The sequence below is a fragment of the Antechinus flavipes genome, chromosome 4 (genome assembly GCF_016432865.1).
Source record: "Antechinus flavipes isolate AdamAnt ecotype Samford, QLD, Australia chromosome 4, AdamAnt_v2, whole genome shotgun sequence".
NCBI lineage: Eukaryota > Metazoa > Chordata > Mammalia > Dasyuromorphia > Dasyuridae > Antechinus > Antechinus flavipes.
The window spans coordinates 41,462,813-41,482,043 of record NC_067401.1 but is presented as its reverse complement, the minus strand read 5'-3'; the positions used below and the strand labels follow the sequence as shown (position 1 = coordinate 41,482,043).

At 34.7% G+C, this 19,231-nt stretch overlaps 1 protein-coding gene across 3 annotated transcripts in view; it reads left to right on the top strand.

The window, feature by feature from the left end:
* Positions 1-19,231, top strand: part of LOC127559174 (Golgi pH regulator) — a 36,036-nt gene that overhangs the window by 11,451 nt on the left and 5,354 nt on the right. For all 3 annotated transcript variants that reach the window (XM_051992844.1, XM_051992843.1, XM_051992845.1), the window contains 5 exons: positions 3,831-3,911; positions 8,231-8,340; positions 9,406-9,494; positions 10,420-10,512; positions 13,300-13,395. In XM_051992844.1, coding sequence (XP_051848804.1) covers positions 3,831-3,911; positions 8,231-8,340; positions 9,406-9,494; positions 10,420-10,512; positions 13,300-13,395 — 469 coding nt within the window. The remainder of the gene's footprint in view (positions 1-3,830; positions 3,912-8,230; positions 8,341-9,405; positions 9,495-10,419; positions 10,513-13,299; positions 13,396-19,231) is intronic.

The window sequence follows — 19,231 nt, the reverse complement described above, 5'->3', positions numbered from 1 at the left end:
TAGAGGATCCTAAAAGTTGGACAGTTTTACCTTTTTTTCCTTTCTTCCCTATTTATCCACTCTAAGCAATGAATCTTTGATCATCTTCTTGCCTACCAATATGGTGCAGCCTTGTCTATCACTCTTTATATTCATCACTAGCCTCCTGAGACAGGAGATCTGAGTTTAAAAGCCTCCTCAGCCATTTGTTTGCTTTGTGATTATTGGAATGATATTTAACTTCTTAGAGCCTCAATTTTCTCATCTTGAAAATGGAGATAATTATACATTTATTACCTACCTCAAAGGCTTATTGTTAGGAAGGCCCCTCACAAATCTTAAAGCACTAAAACAATGCAAAAAGTTTTTCTGTTATCTGACACATGCTTAATAGGTACTTATTGATTGTTTATTGAATTCAGCAAGAACAATATGATAATCATTAATATTTATATAGAACTTTAAAGTTTGCAAAGTGATTTAAAAATACTATCTCACTTGAGCCTTATAATAATCTTGTGAGGTAAGGGTTTTTATTATCCCTATTTTACAGAAAAGGAATATTGAAGCAGTATGGAAACTCGGGTCTTTCTGGCATCAAATCCAACATTTTATTTGCTATGCCATTTGTTACCTAGTATAGTGAAAAGAATAGTGGAATTGAACTTGGGAGAGAGGTGTACTAATTAAAGTTTACTAATTATGGCGCTGTAATAAGTCACACAGATTCTCTGAGCATCAGTTTCTTAGAGAACAAGTTGAGATCAAAGAAGAGCAAATAGTTTTATCCATAGCATGAGATAAACTTGAAGGGGTAACTGGACCATAGAGCAACTTGAAGGCCAAGCTCAAAGTGTGCTTTTGATTTGGTAGATGAGGTGACAATATTTGACTTATGAATTAGATCTGTACAGATGATGAAACCATAGGACAAGATTGCTAAGCAGAAGAGAATAGAGGAATAAAGGGGAAAACCAAGGGAAGAGGCTGGGTGGAAAGAGACCTTTAATTTTGGTGGAGGGTGTTAAAAAGGGAGGTGAAGGAATAGGAAAATGCAGGGTTAAAGAGTACAGAAGAGAAAATCAAGGAGAGACAGTCAACACTGTATAAAGAACAAGAGCTACAAGTGCCCCCCCCCTCCAAAAAAAAAAGCCATTGGCTTTGGAGATAAGTAAGGAAATTATTAATAACCTTGGAATGAGCACTCTCTGTAGGTTGGGAGATTACAAGGTAAAGAATTAGTGACAGCAAATGGCATACTTTTTCTAGAAATGTCAAAGTGAAGGAGAAGGAGAGAAGATAGTGATTTAGAGTCAAGGGAAGGTTTTTTTTTGGGGGGGGGGAGAGGGGATAAGGTATCTCAGAATTAGTTTATAGTTAGAGGAGAAATTACCTAATGTCACAGTAGAGAGTTCTGACAAAAAGTGATCCACTGGAGAAGAAAATGGCAAACTATTCCATTAGCTTTGTCAAGAAAAGCCCATTGGATATTATTAAATGAGAAAAGAGATGATATCAGAGAATGAGCCCCTCGAGTCCAAAAGTGTCCCAGCACATTATTGGGGAAGAGCAGAGAACAGCTACAAGTAGCTGCAGTATTAATGAAGCAGCTGGGCCAAAGCTGAAAGGAAGCTCATTTTGTCTGGTCACAAAAGGAAAATCCAGTGTTAAAAAGATCAGTCTTGCATAGGAACCTGGAATGTAAGTAAGATGTGTGAACCAAGGTCAACTGAATGTGATCAAACAAGGAATGGAAACATTAACATTGACATCTTAGATATCAATGAACTTAAATGGATGCGAATGCTAAATTTAGTTCAGGCAATCATTACATATGCTTCTGTAGGCAAGAATCCCTTAGAAGAAATGGATTAGCCCACTTAGGATGAGAAAAGCAGTACTGGGGTATAATCTCAGAACTAATAAAATGATATCTATTCAAGTACAAATCATTCAGCATCACAGTAATACAAATCTGCTCCAACCACTGATACTGAAGTGGCCAAAATGAACATCTTCTAGAAATTACATCCAAAAAAAAAAAGACACTATTAATCATAGGAGAGGGGAATGCTAAAGTAGGAAATCAAAAGTAATTGGAATAAAAGGCAAGTTTGGCTTTGTAGTACAAAATGAAGCGAAGTAGAGACTGATAGACCTTTGTGAAGATCACTTGCTGGTCATAGCAATCACCCTTTTTCAGTAAAGCAAAAGACAACTTGATACATGGACATCACCATATAGTCAATATAGAAATTACATTAGATTGTATACTTTTTAACCATAGTTATCCACTATGTCATTTAAACAAGACATAGAGCTCGCTGTGGCTCAGATCATGTGCTGTTTATTGCCCCCCCCCAAAAAAAAAGTAGGGAAACTCATCAGACCATATAAGTATGACCTAAATAATATCCCTTATGAATATGAAGTAGAAGTGAAGAATATATTTAAGAGATTGGATCTGGTAGATAGAATGCCTGAATAACTATGGACTGAGATTTGCAATATTATATAGGAGGCAGCAACAAAAATTATCCAAAAAAAAAAAGAAGAGCAAGAAAACAAAATGGTTGTCTGATTAGGCTTTACAAATAGCTGAAGAAAGATGGAAAGCAAAAAGCAAGAAGAAAGGGAAATAGACACCCAACAGAATGTAGACTTCCAGGGAATAGCAAGAAGAGAAAGTTTTCTTAAATGAACAGTGCAGAGAAATAGAATGGGAAAAACAAGAGATCTTTAAAAAAAAAAAAAATTAGAGATACAAAGGAAACATTTCATGCAAAAATGAACACAGGATAGAAGAGCCTGGTATGCAGTTGTACACAGTTCACAGAGTCAGACATGACTGACTAACTAAATGATAATAAGAGGAGGAGTCATTCAAAAGGAAGAAATTAAAAGTAAATGAGAGAGATGTTTGATGGATTAAGGGGAAAGGATGTTTTAACACTGGCAAGAAGGGCTGAATCATCTTGAGACCAGAAGAAAGGAAAATGGAATGTAATGAAGAGATTTTTAGAAATGAGGAACAGAGTAGAAAACAAACAAACAAATATGATTAGATTCCATCTTTTCAGTCAGGTAAGCAGAATCATCAGAAAGAGAAGGTAGAATTAGAGGGCTGAGTAAAATGGAACATTTTAAGAGCCCTTATGGTGGATAGAGCACCAGCCCTAACAGCAGGAGGACTTGAGTTCAAATATGATCTTAGACACTTAACACTTCCTGGCTGTGTGACCCTGAGCAAGTCACCTAATCCCAAATTGCCTCAGGCAAAAAAAAAGCCTTTATGCTGAATGTCACAAGAATCAATGAAAAGAATAAAGAATATCATGCAAAGGGAGGGTCCAGTTAAATTAGGAGGCATACATTTATAGGGAACTCATTCAATAGGATTGTATGACTTTTAGTAATACCAGACAGTTGGAAAGTAGAAACAGAGAAAGTAGATTTTGGGTGTTGAAGCTTAGCAGATGGAAACAACATGAATTAATCCCAACCTCTACCCATATACCAGGACATTGTACTTGCAATACAGTAAGAGATAATGATGTATTAAGGAGATGCCTTGGCAATAGGTCCTGCCTGTCATTGGACCAGACCTAAGGAAGAATGTACAAGAGATGAGATGCTAAGAGCCCTGAACTATTTTTAATCAGCATCCCAACAAAGCACAATTATTCTCATTTAATGGGACTATTTTAAGGTTTTTGAGGGAAAAGCATGTGTTTGAATTAATTCACTGTCCTGAGTGACTGGATGACTAGAATTTTACCTGACATTGATAATGGAGCCTCCTTTCTGAGTTTACTACAGTGCTAACAGTATGTATATGTATTTTATTGCAGAAATGTGACAGATACAGATATTCTAGTCCTGGAACGCCGACTGCTTCAAACCATGGACATGATCATCAGCAAAAAGAAAAGGTCAGATTCTGGAATATTCACAATGCTTTTCATTCCTTTGGGATTTCCTAGTAAGACAGAGTTGACTATAAGAACTGCTATCATAAGGGAATTTTCTTCTTGCCTATTTCTGAGTAGTTCAACAAAGCATATTATATCTAAGCTGGCATGAAAATATTTTGAAAAAATAGTCACTGCATTTAAAATTTTGTTTCAGAAGAATAAAGATTTCCATTTACTATCATTTTCCATTGGATGATTAGACGTGTGGGAGGATACATTTTTTCTTGCTAAGATGAATCTTTTCCATTTCTTTTTCTCTGGAGGCCTTAAAAAATCCTGCAAACATCCAAATGGTCATTATTGTGATGCTTAATATCAAAACTCTTTGAAGATACACATTTCAGGCAAAGAATTTCATAGAAGTTTATATGCATTCAGAATATTTTATAGTGCTCAAACCCCATTCTCCACTGAATTCCTATTATACTACCTAATTTTGGTGGGGAGGTGACCCTGAGTTCTTTAACATCTATACCAATGGACCAAAAATTCTGAAAGGTCTTACCAAACTGGAAGGGGCCTACATGTACTAAATGTCTCTTTGGCAAGAACCAGGCTAGCTTTTTTTTTTTTTTTTAATAACTGTATTTCAATATAATTGGCTTCCTTTATATATTTATGCATTTAAAATCATTGTTCTTAGAACGGGCATTTTAAACTACCAAATGGGACCTATAACACACGCAAAAAAAAGGTTAGAAAGTCCTGTTTTGAGGGCTTGTGTTAGCAGAGAATCCCATACTAACCAAATAATAACTTGAAATATGAAAGTATTATGCTAATGTCACCAAGATTTAACTGGGAAGATTGCTTAGGAAATGTACAAATTAAAATAATTTTATCCTGTTTTCCATGTACTATAATAGGCTTTTTAAAATCTCAAATGTTCTGTTTTCAGTAAAGTCATTAACATTCATATATCAATTGGGTATGCTAGTCTTTAATGGCCAGATTTACAAGAGGAAAAATGTAAACATGATATTTCTAAAAATTTAATCTACATTTTTAACATTTCCCCATCAATTTCTTAAGTTTAGAAAGTCAACAAAACAATATATCTAGCCCCAATTCATAGTGTTTGCTAATTTCTGAAGTGTGAATACTCATTCAAAATTTAACAGTCTGCTTTAGCAAATTGCTCTAGCACAATACTAGATTTTTAAATATCAATGAAAATGGCTTCATAGTGTATTGAATAAAATGCTGGTTTGGGAATCATGAAGGCCTGAGTTCAGTCTCTGGTGCTTACTAAGCTATATGACCTTATCAACAATCTTAAGCACCTGGTATATGCTAGCTGCTGAGAAACAAAGAAAAAAAAAAAATGAAACAGTCTCTGCTTTTTAAGAACTTATATTATCTTAGAGGAAATAACATGTAACATATAATTATATACAAAATACATACAAGATAGTTATGCTAAAAAAGCACTAGAAGCTGGAATCCAGGAAGGGTCGCATGTAGAAAGTAATTCTTAAATTAATCTTTGAAGAAGTACTGGATCTTAAGAGGGGGAAGAGAGAAAGCTGTATGTTCTAGGTGTGAAGGACAGTCCAAGCAATAATCATTGAGTAAGTACTTACTTTTTAACTCAAATCAAGAGGATCTGCTTATAAGTTTTTGTAATTTAATCACCAGCAATAATAATGGATTTAGACCTTGCCATCTAGATTCCAGTCTAATTGTCTCTATAATCCACAACATTTATGTGGCTGGCCAGGATTTTGAAGAAGTCTCTTTTCCTTGTCAAATACATAACCTGTCATCATAAAAATCAACTTTAATCTCTTTAAGTTTTTAAAACTTGTTTTTTTTTTTTTTTTGGGAAAAAGTCTATGTTTAGAATTGATCAAATATTTTGATTATTTATTAGAACTTAGAAAATCACTTTGCAAAAAATAACCACTAACAAGGGAGTAGGAGATGAAACGTGCCCTCAGGTTGACCAGCAGAGGGCATCAGAAGGAGAAATAAGTGTATTAGACTGGTATTTGTTACACAAGCATTAGCCATTGAAAAGGCACAGGATGTCTTCTCATTTGGAACACTGTGTAGAAGATGAGGCTTGCAGGAGTCTGGAAGCCTTGTTTTACTAAAAATGATGATTCAGTTAATATTCATGCAGGGTCCATGATCAAAGTCTTTCTGTTACAGTCTTATTAGATGGTCTCCATACAAGAGTCTGATGTGACGTGTTATTTTGGTTATTCTATCGCTGTATCCAGTAAGGCCTATGTCCTGCTGTATTCTCAAATGGGCTCAACTATAATCTCTACAGTTAAAGCAAATATGTATAAACCTAAAAACTCCTCTATTTCAAAATGGTCACAATCCAATATTGAAATTATGATTATATGATAAATTCAGGAAATGCCAAATGAAGCTGCCCTAGGTTAGTGTTCTTTCCTTAAATATTGTTTTCTACATAGCTTTTGATATAAAAGCCTAGATTAATATGATAAACAAATTCAAGCAGTTCAAATATCTTCCCAGAAATTATTTTTTCAACATTGCATACACTGTGTATAAAGTAATATACGTTAGAGGTTAAAAATTGGTATTACTCTGAAACCTCTTCTTTTTGCCCTACATATTTTGGAGGAGGAAATAGAATCCTGTATGTGTGAATCAGGCATGAGTTACCATCACTAATGAATAAACGTTCTCTTTTTGGATTTCTTTACCCCAGTTATTAAGTCACTACTTGTTGCTTTAGTGTGTTCTGATCTCTTTTTAAAAGATGTGTAGAGATCAGGAAAAATACATTCATTAGTGACATTTTGGGCCAAACTGCAGATTTTTGCCAACTAAGATATAGAATTTTCCTTATAGAACTTTCTGGCCAAATCTTTTCAAAATGCAAAATTTATTCCATATCTTTTTTAAGGTGTGTTGTTTTACTCAAGATTACGACTTTTATGTTCTATGCATAGTCAAGAGCGTCTTGCTGGAGGAGGGTCACTAATGTCCCATTCAGAGTAGGACCTGCAATACTGAGAACACACATTCTCTACTTCCTTAGAACCTCATTGCTAATGTCTTTTATTTGGGTTTTTTTTCCATCCAGTGGAGTTGAATATAACTTTCTTAATTCACTTCTGTTTTTTTTTTTTTTTTCTCAACTTTATTCACCTAAGAAGTAGCAGAATAGATTTGTAAAACAATAGAAATTTGCAAAGCAAAAGCAAAAGGAAAAGGAAAAGGAACTTGCAGCTCATCCTTAATGTGAGCAGCACATCAGCAAGCTTCTACTGGAACCTGATAGCAGCCTTCACAGAAGTATCCTGCCGCATTGGAAGTACACTGCCAGGGAGTGGTGTCAGCACTTGGCAGCCATTGAGATGAAGGAAAATAGACATGCATTTCTATACCTCTTCTCTCTTTATCTCCTATCCTATTATTCTAACACCATAAGTGACAAGAAGCTCTGTGTGAATAGGATATGGGCCTATTCCTCCTCCTCAGTCTCTGTCACATACCTGTGGAAGGCTACTGCAGAAAGGCAGATACTTAAATCACCAGGACAAGGGATCTGCTTAAGTCATTTGTATCTTTCTGAGTAATTTCAATTTCCTAAGGTGCTGAAACCTATGGTAAAAAAAAAAAAAATTGAGGCTGAAAAATAAAGCTTGGAACTCTGGCCAACTGACCTAAATCTTTTCTTTCACATACTATCCCATATTACTCTGAGGGTGTTACTGAATTAATAAAATTATTTGGGAAGGAAAAGTACAGGAGGTAATATGACTGACACCTTCTGGGATTCCTTATTGTGCCAATTTTGTAAATAGTTTCAAGAACCTTTTAGCTTACAGAAACTGTATTGAGTTACAACTTTTGAATTGATCCCTGCAGCATCCTCCACTGCTATGTCTCACTATTCTTGCCTCTTGTTTCTCAGATCAAGATAAGCAGAATTTTCTTTATAGAAACAGATTCCAATGAAAATTTACCTAAAAAACAGTGGGAGAAAGAAGCCACATACTCATTTCTGTGATCCCACTTTTCTAATTTTCAGGGCCTTGTTCTAATTTCTTTTAAACCTGTGGGCATATGGCACAGTGTGAATTTTATGGTTGATGTGGTTTTGTTTGTCTACCTGTATGGTACTAAACCATCAGTGGAAAGTCATATTTCTTCCTCAGCTGACTCAAAGCTAATTCAGCTTGGAGGGAGCAGAAAAAGGAGCTACACAGTCTGCTTGTAGGAACCTGGGCTTGGATACTTTGCCATGTCCTTGCTTCCTTTACAGGGTTTTGAATTCTCTTTCTTTCCAGGATAGCAATGGCCCGGAGAAACCTCTTCCAGAAAGGAGACATGAACAACAAGCCATCGGGCTTCTGGGGAATGATTAAGAGTGTTACCACTTCAGCCCCAGGAAGTGAGAGTATCCTTTGTGTCGGTATGAGCTTCACCCGCAGCAGATGTGAAAAGAGGAACAGAGGCAACTGTTTGTGAGGTCTGAGTGCAGTTAGCCTGTTTCCAAAGTATAGACAAGGATGTTTCTGTGATTTTTGCCATTCCACTGACCTAAGTACTTCTATCATCTTTTTCTTTCAATGGTGACTAATTTTAACAATGATATTTCTCTCTTAAATCATCCTGGCATAGTGAGTAGACAGCCTGGGGTCAAGATCTACCTCTGACAAAACCTCTTGCAGCCATTGATACAGGAAGGTGCAGGGAAGCTGTCGATCTGTATTGTTAGAGGAGGTTTCCTCATCCCATAGGCCCCTCTACCTGTGAAATCCCAGGTCCAATTACTAAACCTATTCATATTCATATTCATAAACCTATACAACAGCCTTTTAGCTAGTACTTGGCTGATGGGCTAGAATGTGGCCATGCCAGCCACAGTTGTTGTAGGGTTATGGTTCTTCTCCAGATTCATTGAGAGGGAAAGGAAGAGGGGGCTCAGTGGGTCATATATATGCAAAGTCAAATAACAGTGGGAAATTCAGTGAGGTGAGGGGAGATTAAGATTAGAGATAGGTGTCAGACTTTTCTCCTTAGACATGTCATCTTCCAAAACTGGAGTGGCCAAAACAATAACGGTTTGTTCAGTTTCAGTGAAAAGGAGAATAAGAATAATTTTCAGCAAAAGAATTATCAGGTATACATTTATGATCTAGCCAAATATAATAACTATAAACTATATATTAAGCATCTTTATGGTAAGGAAGAAGCTGAGTAGTTTGTGTTTATGAAAATATTTCTTAGGAAGCATTATAAGCCTGATTTAGGAGTTGGTAAAACTCTGTGCTCTAAAGTACAACTTTTACCTACTCTTTGAGGAACCCAGACTCCATTTGGAGGTTTAGTGTTATAAGCCAAGAGAAGAGCAGCAGTGCCCCTGGAAGCTGAGCTAGGACCTGGGAAAGGGATGGACTATACATAAAGCTTAGCTATCTCTCGGAACTTGAATATAAACCTTGACTTCATACTGTTCCAGATCTCACTCTCATTCAGCAGGAAGTGGATGCTTTGGAAGAGCTGAGCAGACAACTTTTTCTGGAAACAGTTGATCTGTATGCTACCAAGGTACAGGGTCAAAAATTGCTGGATTTTCTTCAACCATGGAAGGAAGAAGGGACTAAGTTGTCTCTTGGGCTGTATAAGCAAGCAGCATAAGGAACAGCTCCTTAGATAATACATGAAAATGTGAGACTTGTGAGAGTGGGGAGCCAATACAAGCCATGAGGTGGCTGCTTCCACTCTCATAAAACAGCTTTCCATGCCCTTAATGCTTCAGTAGCATTGCTCAGCCTGGAACATCACAATTATTGCAGTATCCCCATTGGGGACCCCTTTGGCCCTCTTCAGTCCTCTGCCAAATTTGTCTTCACGGTCCTATGACATTTTTCCTCTTCCACTTTAACTATTCTGAAGAGCCAAAGCAGGTCATGGAAGCCATTGAACTGAAGAAAGCAATTGGCCAAATCTTTACTTAAACGGTCCAGAATAAGTGTGGCCTGTTCCCTATTACAAAACTGGAAAGGAAAAAACAGTCAACCAGTGTAATAAAAAGAGTATTGAATTTGGAATCAGAAAGTGGGTTTGGAGCCAAGCTTTACAAATTTATGACCTGAGTCAAGAGAACTCGCCTCCCTGAATTTCGGTTTCCATTTCAGCAAAATGAGACTCTCAGACCAAAGAGTCCTCTAAGACCTTTCTACTTCTAAATTCCTTTGATTACCACCATTAGGCTAGGAGCTGTGTGATGTAAATAAGCAAAACTCAAATGAATTGAAGATGAGAGTCATCTTGATTTTTTGATTTGGAAAACAATCCACATGTGTGGAAGGAAGAATTATTGCTGTGCTCTAAAACTTGAATCTATGTAATTTTTGGACCCAGTTGACTAGCCTGAGTATGTCTACAGACAAAAGAATGATTTAATGAAGACTAGATTTTTATTTCAAATGAATCTAACATGTAAATGTTTGTTTTTTTTTTCTTCCTTCAGGAAAGAATAGAATATTCAAAAACTTTCAAGGGAAAATATTTTAATTTTCTAGGTTATTTTTTCTCTATTTACTGTGTTTGGAAGATTTTTATGGTAAGTGTGCTATTTGTTGTGTTCTTGTAAAGATAATGAGAGAGGATTGGTTTAATCAAAATCTTTAACTTGCTTGTTTATTAAAAAAACATTGTTTAATCCAGGTCAAACCTAGGAACTTTTTCTAATTTCCATCTTTTTCATTTTTATCTATTTTTATATTAATAGTAAAACACTAAAATATGAAGCATGTAAAATGAATACAACTATTATTAATGATTTCAAAATGCTTTCTATTCAGTATAATGCTTGAGTTTAAATCAGACAATATACTCAATTTTTGGTGACTGTTTAAAAGATACTCCATTTTTTTGTGCTTTTTTTGTTTAGCATCTTTATCTTTAAAAATAATGACGGGGCAACTAAATGGTCCAGTGAATAGAGCACTGGCCTTGAAGTCAGGAAGACCTAAGTTCAAATCCAGCTTCAAACACTTAATACTTCCTAGCTATATGATCATAGGCAAGTCACTTAACTCCAGTTGCCTTGCAAAATAAATAAATAAACAAAATAAAACTAATGACAAAGTAGAGTTAAAAATAAAAGTCTTTAGATTAGTTTGCCATTTATATTTGCTGATAATTTCTTTGTAGTTGTTGTATACTATGCACTATAGTACCAGTACGTGTTATCTCACTACAGCCTTTCATCTTATTCTTACCTGTGGTCATCAGTGGTTTTCTCCATAAAGAAAAATCAATTTTGCTGTATGTTTTGATTTTCCCAATAGAATCATATCTAGACTAAGATATGATTTGGCAGTGACATGATTGATTTGGACTGTACCACTTGTTAACAAATCTCTATTTTGTGTTTTGCACCACATATGAAATAGTCCCTAGAATGCCTTGGTTTGGTCATTATTCATGAGTGTTCCCTATAGTTCCTGAGCCATCATTTCTGTTTCTATCTTCTCTTTAGTGATCTTATCAGTTCTTATAAGTTCAGTTATCTAATCTCTTATGTCGTTGACTCAAATCAATATGGCTTCTGAGCTTCTATCCTATATTAACTGCCCAAAAGACATCTGACTAAATATTCTGTAAGCTTCTCAAACTTGATATGTTCAAAATAGAAATCTTCTGCTTCCCCTTACCCTTCCCCAAATTAACCAATTTATATTAAAGCCATCATAATTATGTGACTTTTAACCTTCCACATCCACCTAATAGCAAGTTTGTGGCTCTTTTACCTTTACAATATCCCTCATATCTGTCCCTTATTCTCCATTCACATAGGGAATTCACCCAAGTTCAGATTCTTATCAGTTTTTTACCTCATCTGGACTATCTGTAATAGTTTCCTAATTGGTGTTTTCATTTCCATTCTCTCCCCATTCTTCATATAGCTACCAAAAAGAAAAAAAACATCTGTAGTGCTTCATTGTTTACCTATTGCTTCCAGGGTAAAATACAGAGTCCTTAGCTTGGTCTTTAAAACTTTGTAATTATAAAGAGAGCTTTAATTGATCAAAGATGGACAGAAGCAGCTGCACCCAAAGAAAGAACACTGGGAAATGAATATAAACTGCTTGCATTTTTGTTTTTCTTCCCGGGTTATTTATTCCTTCTGAATTCAATTCTCCCTGTGCAACAAGAAAACTGTTCGGTTCTGCACACATATATTGTATCTAGGATATACTGTAACCTATTCAATATGTAAAGGACTGCTTGCTATCTGGGGGAGGGTATGGAGGGAGGGAGGGGAAAAATCGGAACAGAAGTGAATGCAAGGGATAATGCTGTAAAAAATTACCCTGACATGGGTTCTATCAATAAAAAGTTTTTAATAAATAAATAAATGGAACTTTGTAATTGAGCTTTTCCAGATTTATTTCCCAATACTGTTTCAGCAAAATTTAACTTTTTGTTGGTTCCGAGAACTAAGCAATTCATTCTCACCTCTGGGCCTTCCTTATCTCTTGCTTCTGGAATCCTTAGATTGTTTTGAGGCTTAGTTCAGGTGCCACTTCTAATGGGAAATTTTTCCTGCTGTCCTCCACTTCAAATTGTTTTGTATTTACTCAGTTGACTGTATATTGTGTCCTTGAATGTCATGTCTTTTTCAAATTTGTCTTTGTGTTCCCAACACATTCCCCAGTGCCTTGCATGTTGCGGATGCTTAAAGGCTTGAGTTGAAGGGAAATGACTCTCCAACTAGAATTTTCTCCTTCTAAAATATGATTTCTTTGGATTACAACAAACTCAAAGAGATAATTGCAGTTTTTTTTTTTTTTGAGAAAGAATAGACTACTCCAAAACTTTCAAAAAAGATTTTTATATAAGTAATACCTGATGTACTAGGATCTAGAATTTAAAAAGAAATAGCTCTATTAAATAGCAAATTAAGAAATCCAATATTTGTTGACCATCTGTTGTCTTCCCAGCACTATGATGAAAGATGCATTGACAGCATATTCTATTCCTTTTAAGTGGGTTTGGATTAAAGTTATTGATTGGCATGAGCAGTACACTACAGGTATTATTAATGAGCTTTAAAATGACTCCAAAGCATATTTTATTATCTTTGGTTCTCTGCAGACCTCCTCCTAACAATTGGGATTTGAATTCAAAAGAGAGATGGTTTATATGAAAACATTTATTTGACTACAAACAAGTTACAAAAATAATTTTTTTTTTTCCATTTGTAACTTGAATCTTGTGTAGAATTGCCATCCTTGAGTCTAAACAAGAACAATCCTGTGAGGTACTGCTATGAGGGTTAGTTTATGACAGTAAAAGTCTTGGTTAGAATAGTGAAATATAGGACTGTGTATGTCTTTTGCAGGCAACAATCAACATCGTGTTTGATCGAGTTGGAAAGACCGATCCTGTTACAAGAGGCATTGAGATCACAGTGAATTATCTGGGAATCCAGTTTGATGTAAGAATTATTTGAATATCCTAATTTATTCTGCTTTTCCTTGTTTTATCTAATATAAATGAGAATTGTTTAGGATATAGCCTACCCCTTCTAGACTTACTTCACACCTCTTATTTCCAAAATATTCCAGACTTTTTCACACCATGCCACTTAGTGTACCATATTCCGCATACCAGACTAACAAACTCCCAGGATTTGGCCTCCTTTCTCCTGGTTTCATGCTTGGAATAGAGGGCTTGCCCTCACTCCCTACCTTTGTATCTTAGAATTCTTAGTTTCCTTCAAAGAGGTGGACTTCTGTTGAAGATAACAATTTAAAATGCTTCATGCAACCTCATCTCCCCTAATAAACACTTATTAACAATGAGGAAGAACTTCAAATGAAAGTTCAAAACAAAAGTGCTATTGAATCCTCTCATCCTGTACAAGACAGCCCTAAAATAGGGATTAGCACTTGCTGACAGGAGATGGTGCAAGAAAATCAGGCCAAATGATACTTAGGTGTCCAGGAATATCCCAGGAGATCATTTGGAGTCCAGGAATATCTCAGGAGATCATTTAAACAAAGAACATCTCTGATGGCATTGCTTTAGTAGCTGAGACCCAGGGCAAAGACCAAAGCCACAAATTTCTGGGTAAATGACTGCTTAGGGACATAGGGTAATATGATGACCGGAAATTTTGAGTAATCTTAAGAGACCACAGAATTAAAAACTAGTGGGGCTGAGACCTGTGGCCTGGGACTTTCAGTCAATGCCTACATAGGGATACCAGGAAGACCGACAAGATCCATTGGGGAACTTTGTAAACTGTGATAGTGAGTAAGACTAGGAACCAGAACTGTCCATTTCCAGTCCATTGTGTAACGGGTATAGAAGACGACAGGATCTGGTTCAGTGCAGACTTCTACTCAAATACTATAAAGGACAGAGATTCCCAAACTATAGTGGAAGAGGGACTTCAGCCCAATATAACAGTGTTTTTCTATGGGAAGACAATAAGAGATAGGACCTGGGCCTAGATAAGTCATCCAAGAAGGTTCAGAGCCTGGACCTGGCACAAAATCCTTCCCAAGAAATAGAACTGGAAACATGAGGAAACGGGGAAAAAATCCCACTACAATATAGAAATAGAGGTTAAAAAAAATGTCAAGATAAAATTTCAAACAAAGGAAATAACTAAAATAATCACTTCTTGAACCTTAGAGGGAAAAAAATCAATTGGTCACAAGAACTCCAAGATTGGAAAAAATGAAAAAAAGCTAGAATAAGTTAAAAAATGAAATTAAGACTACTTGGAATAAGAATAAGAGCAAAAAAAAAAAAAATCAAAACCAAAAATGGGCAATCTTATCCAAGTAGTTGACATCCTGAAAAATAGAATAAAGGAACAGAACCCAGTGATTCAGTAAGACAAGAAAAATGAGAACAAAGTCAAAAGATTGAAAACTATGGAGAATAAGGTATCTACTGTCAATAGAAACTGACAGGAAGCAGAATGAAGAGAGATAATTTAAGAATCATTAGAGGCTGAAACAAAGAACATACATACCATATTTCAAGAAATAATTCTTTGCTATTTTCTTTGGTATTTTGAAAGGGGGTAGAGGTGAAGAAAAAGAAAACTCTTTAAGGAAAAACTAAGGAAGTGGTAGGAATATACTATTCTTTATAACTGGGAGGTGGGGTTAGATAATATGAAAACATGGAGATTTAGGAATGAATGGTATAAGTTTCACATAAACATCACTTTCTTAGGAACTTTAATCTGAACAGATTAAACATATATATTTATAATATAATATTGTAATGTAGAAATATATGTTTTTTTAAAAAGGAAGATGACAAGGATACGAAGAAGGGTCTCTAAGAGGGAATTAAATTGGAAAAGGAAGAGTCAGAATCAAAACTATAGAAAAAGTATTATAAAAGGAGAATTAAAAGAAGAGAAAGAAAAGACAAGATCCAGCAATTTTGATCTGGGTTGAATGAACAGGAAGAGAGAAAAGGATTAGGATTAGGCCATTCCGATTATAAGTAGCTAGTGTTAACACTAGTTTCTTTCTGTTAACTCTTATTTTCCTTGTAAAAGAAAGGAAGTAGGGAACAAAGAAAAGGAATATAATAAGATTTGATGGAAGAAAAAATACAACTAGCAGTCATAATCATGAATGTGAATTGGATAAGCTAACCTACAGTTTGAGGAAGTTGGCAGAATAGTTTAGAAAGCAGGTTCCAACTATGTGGTTTGCAAAAAAGGCACTTAAAACATAATAAGTCACATTCAGAAAAACACAAAATAGATATGGCAAAAGTAAAAATAGATATGGCAAAAAAAAAAAAAAAGGCAGGGAAGTTACACGTTGCTTATAGGCAATATTTTGTAATGATATAATATCCATTTGTACACACACACACACACACAATGGAATGATATCTAAATACCTAAGGGAAAAACTAAGTAAATTATGCAAAGAAATAATAAACCATTTAATTGTTGGGTACCTTAATATGTTTCTAGTTTTTTGAGAATAAGCATTAATAATTTAGAAGAAAAGATATGCAGTAGAAGATTTTCAGACAGATTTTGTTTTATTACACTCAGTGGATCTTCCAGTGATAGTATTGTGATATTATAGTCAATGAGTCACTGAGCTGTTGTTAAATTGGAGTATCCTTCCATTCGTGTTGAAATAACTTTTCTCAAATATTTATTGATTTTATAGGGCTTAATAGAGTGAAGTATTTTCAGCAATTACAACTCCATAAGGGTAATCTGTGATATTTAAGTTTAAAATACTGAAATATGTTACTTTTTCAAAATTATCCACTATGACCACCAACAATACATGGAGGGTTTAACATTATTAAAACTATAAAGTAAATAATATCATTAATAACAGTTAAAATCATAAAACTAATAGAATTTTTAAAAGTTTCACAAAATGTAATATCCATTTCTATTTATTTAATATTAGAAAGCAAGTAATAAATGGACCTTTCCTCTGAATGTCAAAACCCAAGAACTAATATCTGTAATGGAAAAACTTTAAAAACCTTTCCAGTAAGATCAAAGATAAAGCAAAGCTACTGCTCTAGAAATGTTAACTATAGAAATAAGACAAGAAAAACAAATTGAAGAAATAAGTATAGACAAAGAGGAAACAAAATTATGGTTACTTGCACATGACATGATAATTTACCCAAATTCAACTAAAAAGTTACTTGAAACAATTAACAACTTGAGTAAAGTATCAAGATATAAAGGAAATTAACAAAAATTTTCAAATTATCAATATAAATTATATGAAGGTAACTGAAATTTTTTTTTAGCAATAAAGCAAGACTTAAATAATTGGAGAGATATCAATTGTTTATATTGAGACGTGCCATATTTCAGGGCTAAAAATGGTGATATTGATTAGGTTAATTTACAGATTTATTGCCATGCCAACAAAACTACTGAGGGCTTTTTTGATATTGTTGTACAGTCATTCCAGGAGTACTTGATTCTTCATGGCTACATTTGAGGTTTTCTGCAAAGATACTGGAGAGTTTACCCTTTCTTTTTCTAGCTCATTTTACATGTGAGAAACTGGAAGAGACAGGATTATGTGACTTGCCCAGGGTCACATAGCTAGTAAGTGTCTGGAGCTATAAATTCAGGAAGATGAGTCTTCCTGACTCCAGGCCCTGTGCTCTATCCACTGTACTACCTAGCTGCTTTTAATTGCTTATCTTATAGCTCTAGACAAAACAATAACAGCATTCATTTAGAGGAATAAAAGATCAATCTCAAAGGAAATATTGAAAAAATATTGAAAAAAGTAGCAACTAAGGAGATCTAGCGGTTCTGAGCTTCAAACTATACTATTAGATAATAACCATCGAAATAATTTGGTAGTAATTAAAAATAATTAATGGAACAGATTAAGTAAACAAGACTCACAAGTATTCAACAAGGTAGTATAATCTTCATTGAATACAAGGCAAGAAACTATTGTACTGGAGTAAATATTCCCTATTTAACCAAAAAAAAAATCTAGGGGAAATGTAAAGCATTCTGGCAGAAATTAGACTTAAACCAGTTAAACCATATACCACAGTAGGCTTAAACATAAAATCTCATATTATTCCTAATAAGAAGATGAAGGAGATGACTTTCTAAACTATTGTTAAAAGGAATAAAGATTAGCATAATAGAAAAAATGAACAATTTTAATTACATAAAATTGAAAAGCTTGTGCACAAGCTAAATAATTGCAGTTTGGGGGAAAAAAACTCTTCAGAGTAAATTTCTTTGAACCTAATATCCAAGATATATTAAGATAAAAACTTGCCATAAATCTATGCATAAGAAAAGGTGCCATTTCCCAGTGGATTTATCAGCAAAAGTTATAGTTTTTGAATGAAAAAAACATAAAATATCAAAACCAATACCACCACTTTGATCATCTTTTTATCACATCCTAATTCTAAGAGTTATTAGTTAATAATATCTACCCCAGACCACTATCCCTGCTTTCAGCCTAAGTTCTGTAGCCATCATCCAGGAAAGCAAAATCTTAGAATTATATCTTGGGATCTGCTCCTTTGGGTGTTGTAGCTTCAGCTTCTGAAGTTACAGAAGAGAAAATTCTTATCACCAAAGTCTTTGGTATTGTCAAATATTTCAGCATCAGAAACATAATTTTTATCATTGGAATTGATATTAAGAAAGCATAGCTATCAGCCTTACTGCTGCACTCTAAGGATCATAGGATCTTTTCTTTTTAAGTAAAATGCTTTAAACTTTAAAGTGACATTTAATAATTTTTTTTCATTCATATAAGCAATTATGGAAAAATGTTGTAAATTGCTAATAGAAATATAAATGAAAACAAGATGAGGTTCTACTTCATACACACAAATTGATAAAGATGACACAAAAATGGGAAAATAGCATTTTATGGGAGAACAGCAGATGCTAATGCACAAACTCTTTTTTCTTCCATTAGTAAGCACTTATTCTCTCCCATTTTTTCACATACTAGGGGGAAAAGGAAAAAAGCTTGTACCAAATATGCATGGTCAAAGGAAACAAATTCCTACATTGACCATATCCAAAAATGTTCACCTTATTCTGTATTCTACATCTCTTACTCACATGCTCAGGAAGTGGGTAATATTTTTTCCCCGGGTTAAGTGACTTGCCCAGGGTCACACAGCTAGGAAGTGTTAAGTGTCTGAGGTCAGATTTGAACTCGGTTTGATTTGACTTCAGGGCTAGTGCTCTATTCATTGTGCCACCTAGCTGCACATTTTATTTCTTTATTGGTACTCTGTAATCAATTGCTCATTGAGTTGATTAGACTTCTTAAGTCTTTCAAAGTTTTTTACAGTGTTGTTCTTGTATAAATCGTTTTTCTTGTTCTACTTATTTTGCTCTGCATCAATTCATATAAATCTTCCCATGTTTCTCTGAAAGTTTTTTCCATTTCTCAGCACAATCATACCGATCACTTACTAATAATAGCTAGCATTTACATAGTGCTTCAAAATTTACTGAGCACCTTACAAGTCGTGTTTCATTTGATCCTCACAAAACCTCTGGGAGGTAGGTGCTCTCATCATCCTCATTTTGCAGATAAGGAAACTAAAATAGAGGCTGAGTAACTTGCCCACTATCAGAGAACTAATAAGTACCTAAAACTGGATATGAATTTGGATCTTCCTAACTCCATTTTGTATGGTATTATCATAAAAATATACCATAATTTGTTCAGCCATTCTGGGAAACAGTTTGGAACTTATCTTAAAAGTCACTAAGCTGTGTATACCCTTTTGTTCCAGCAGTG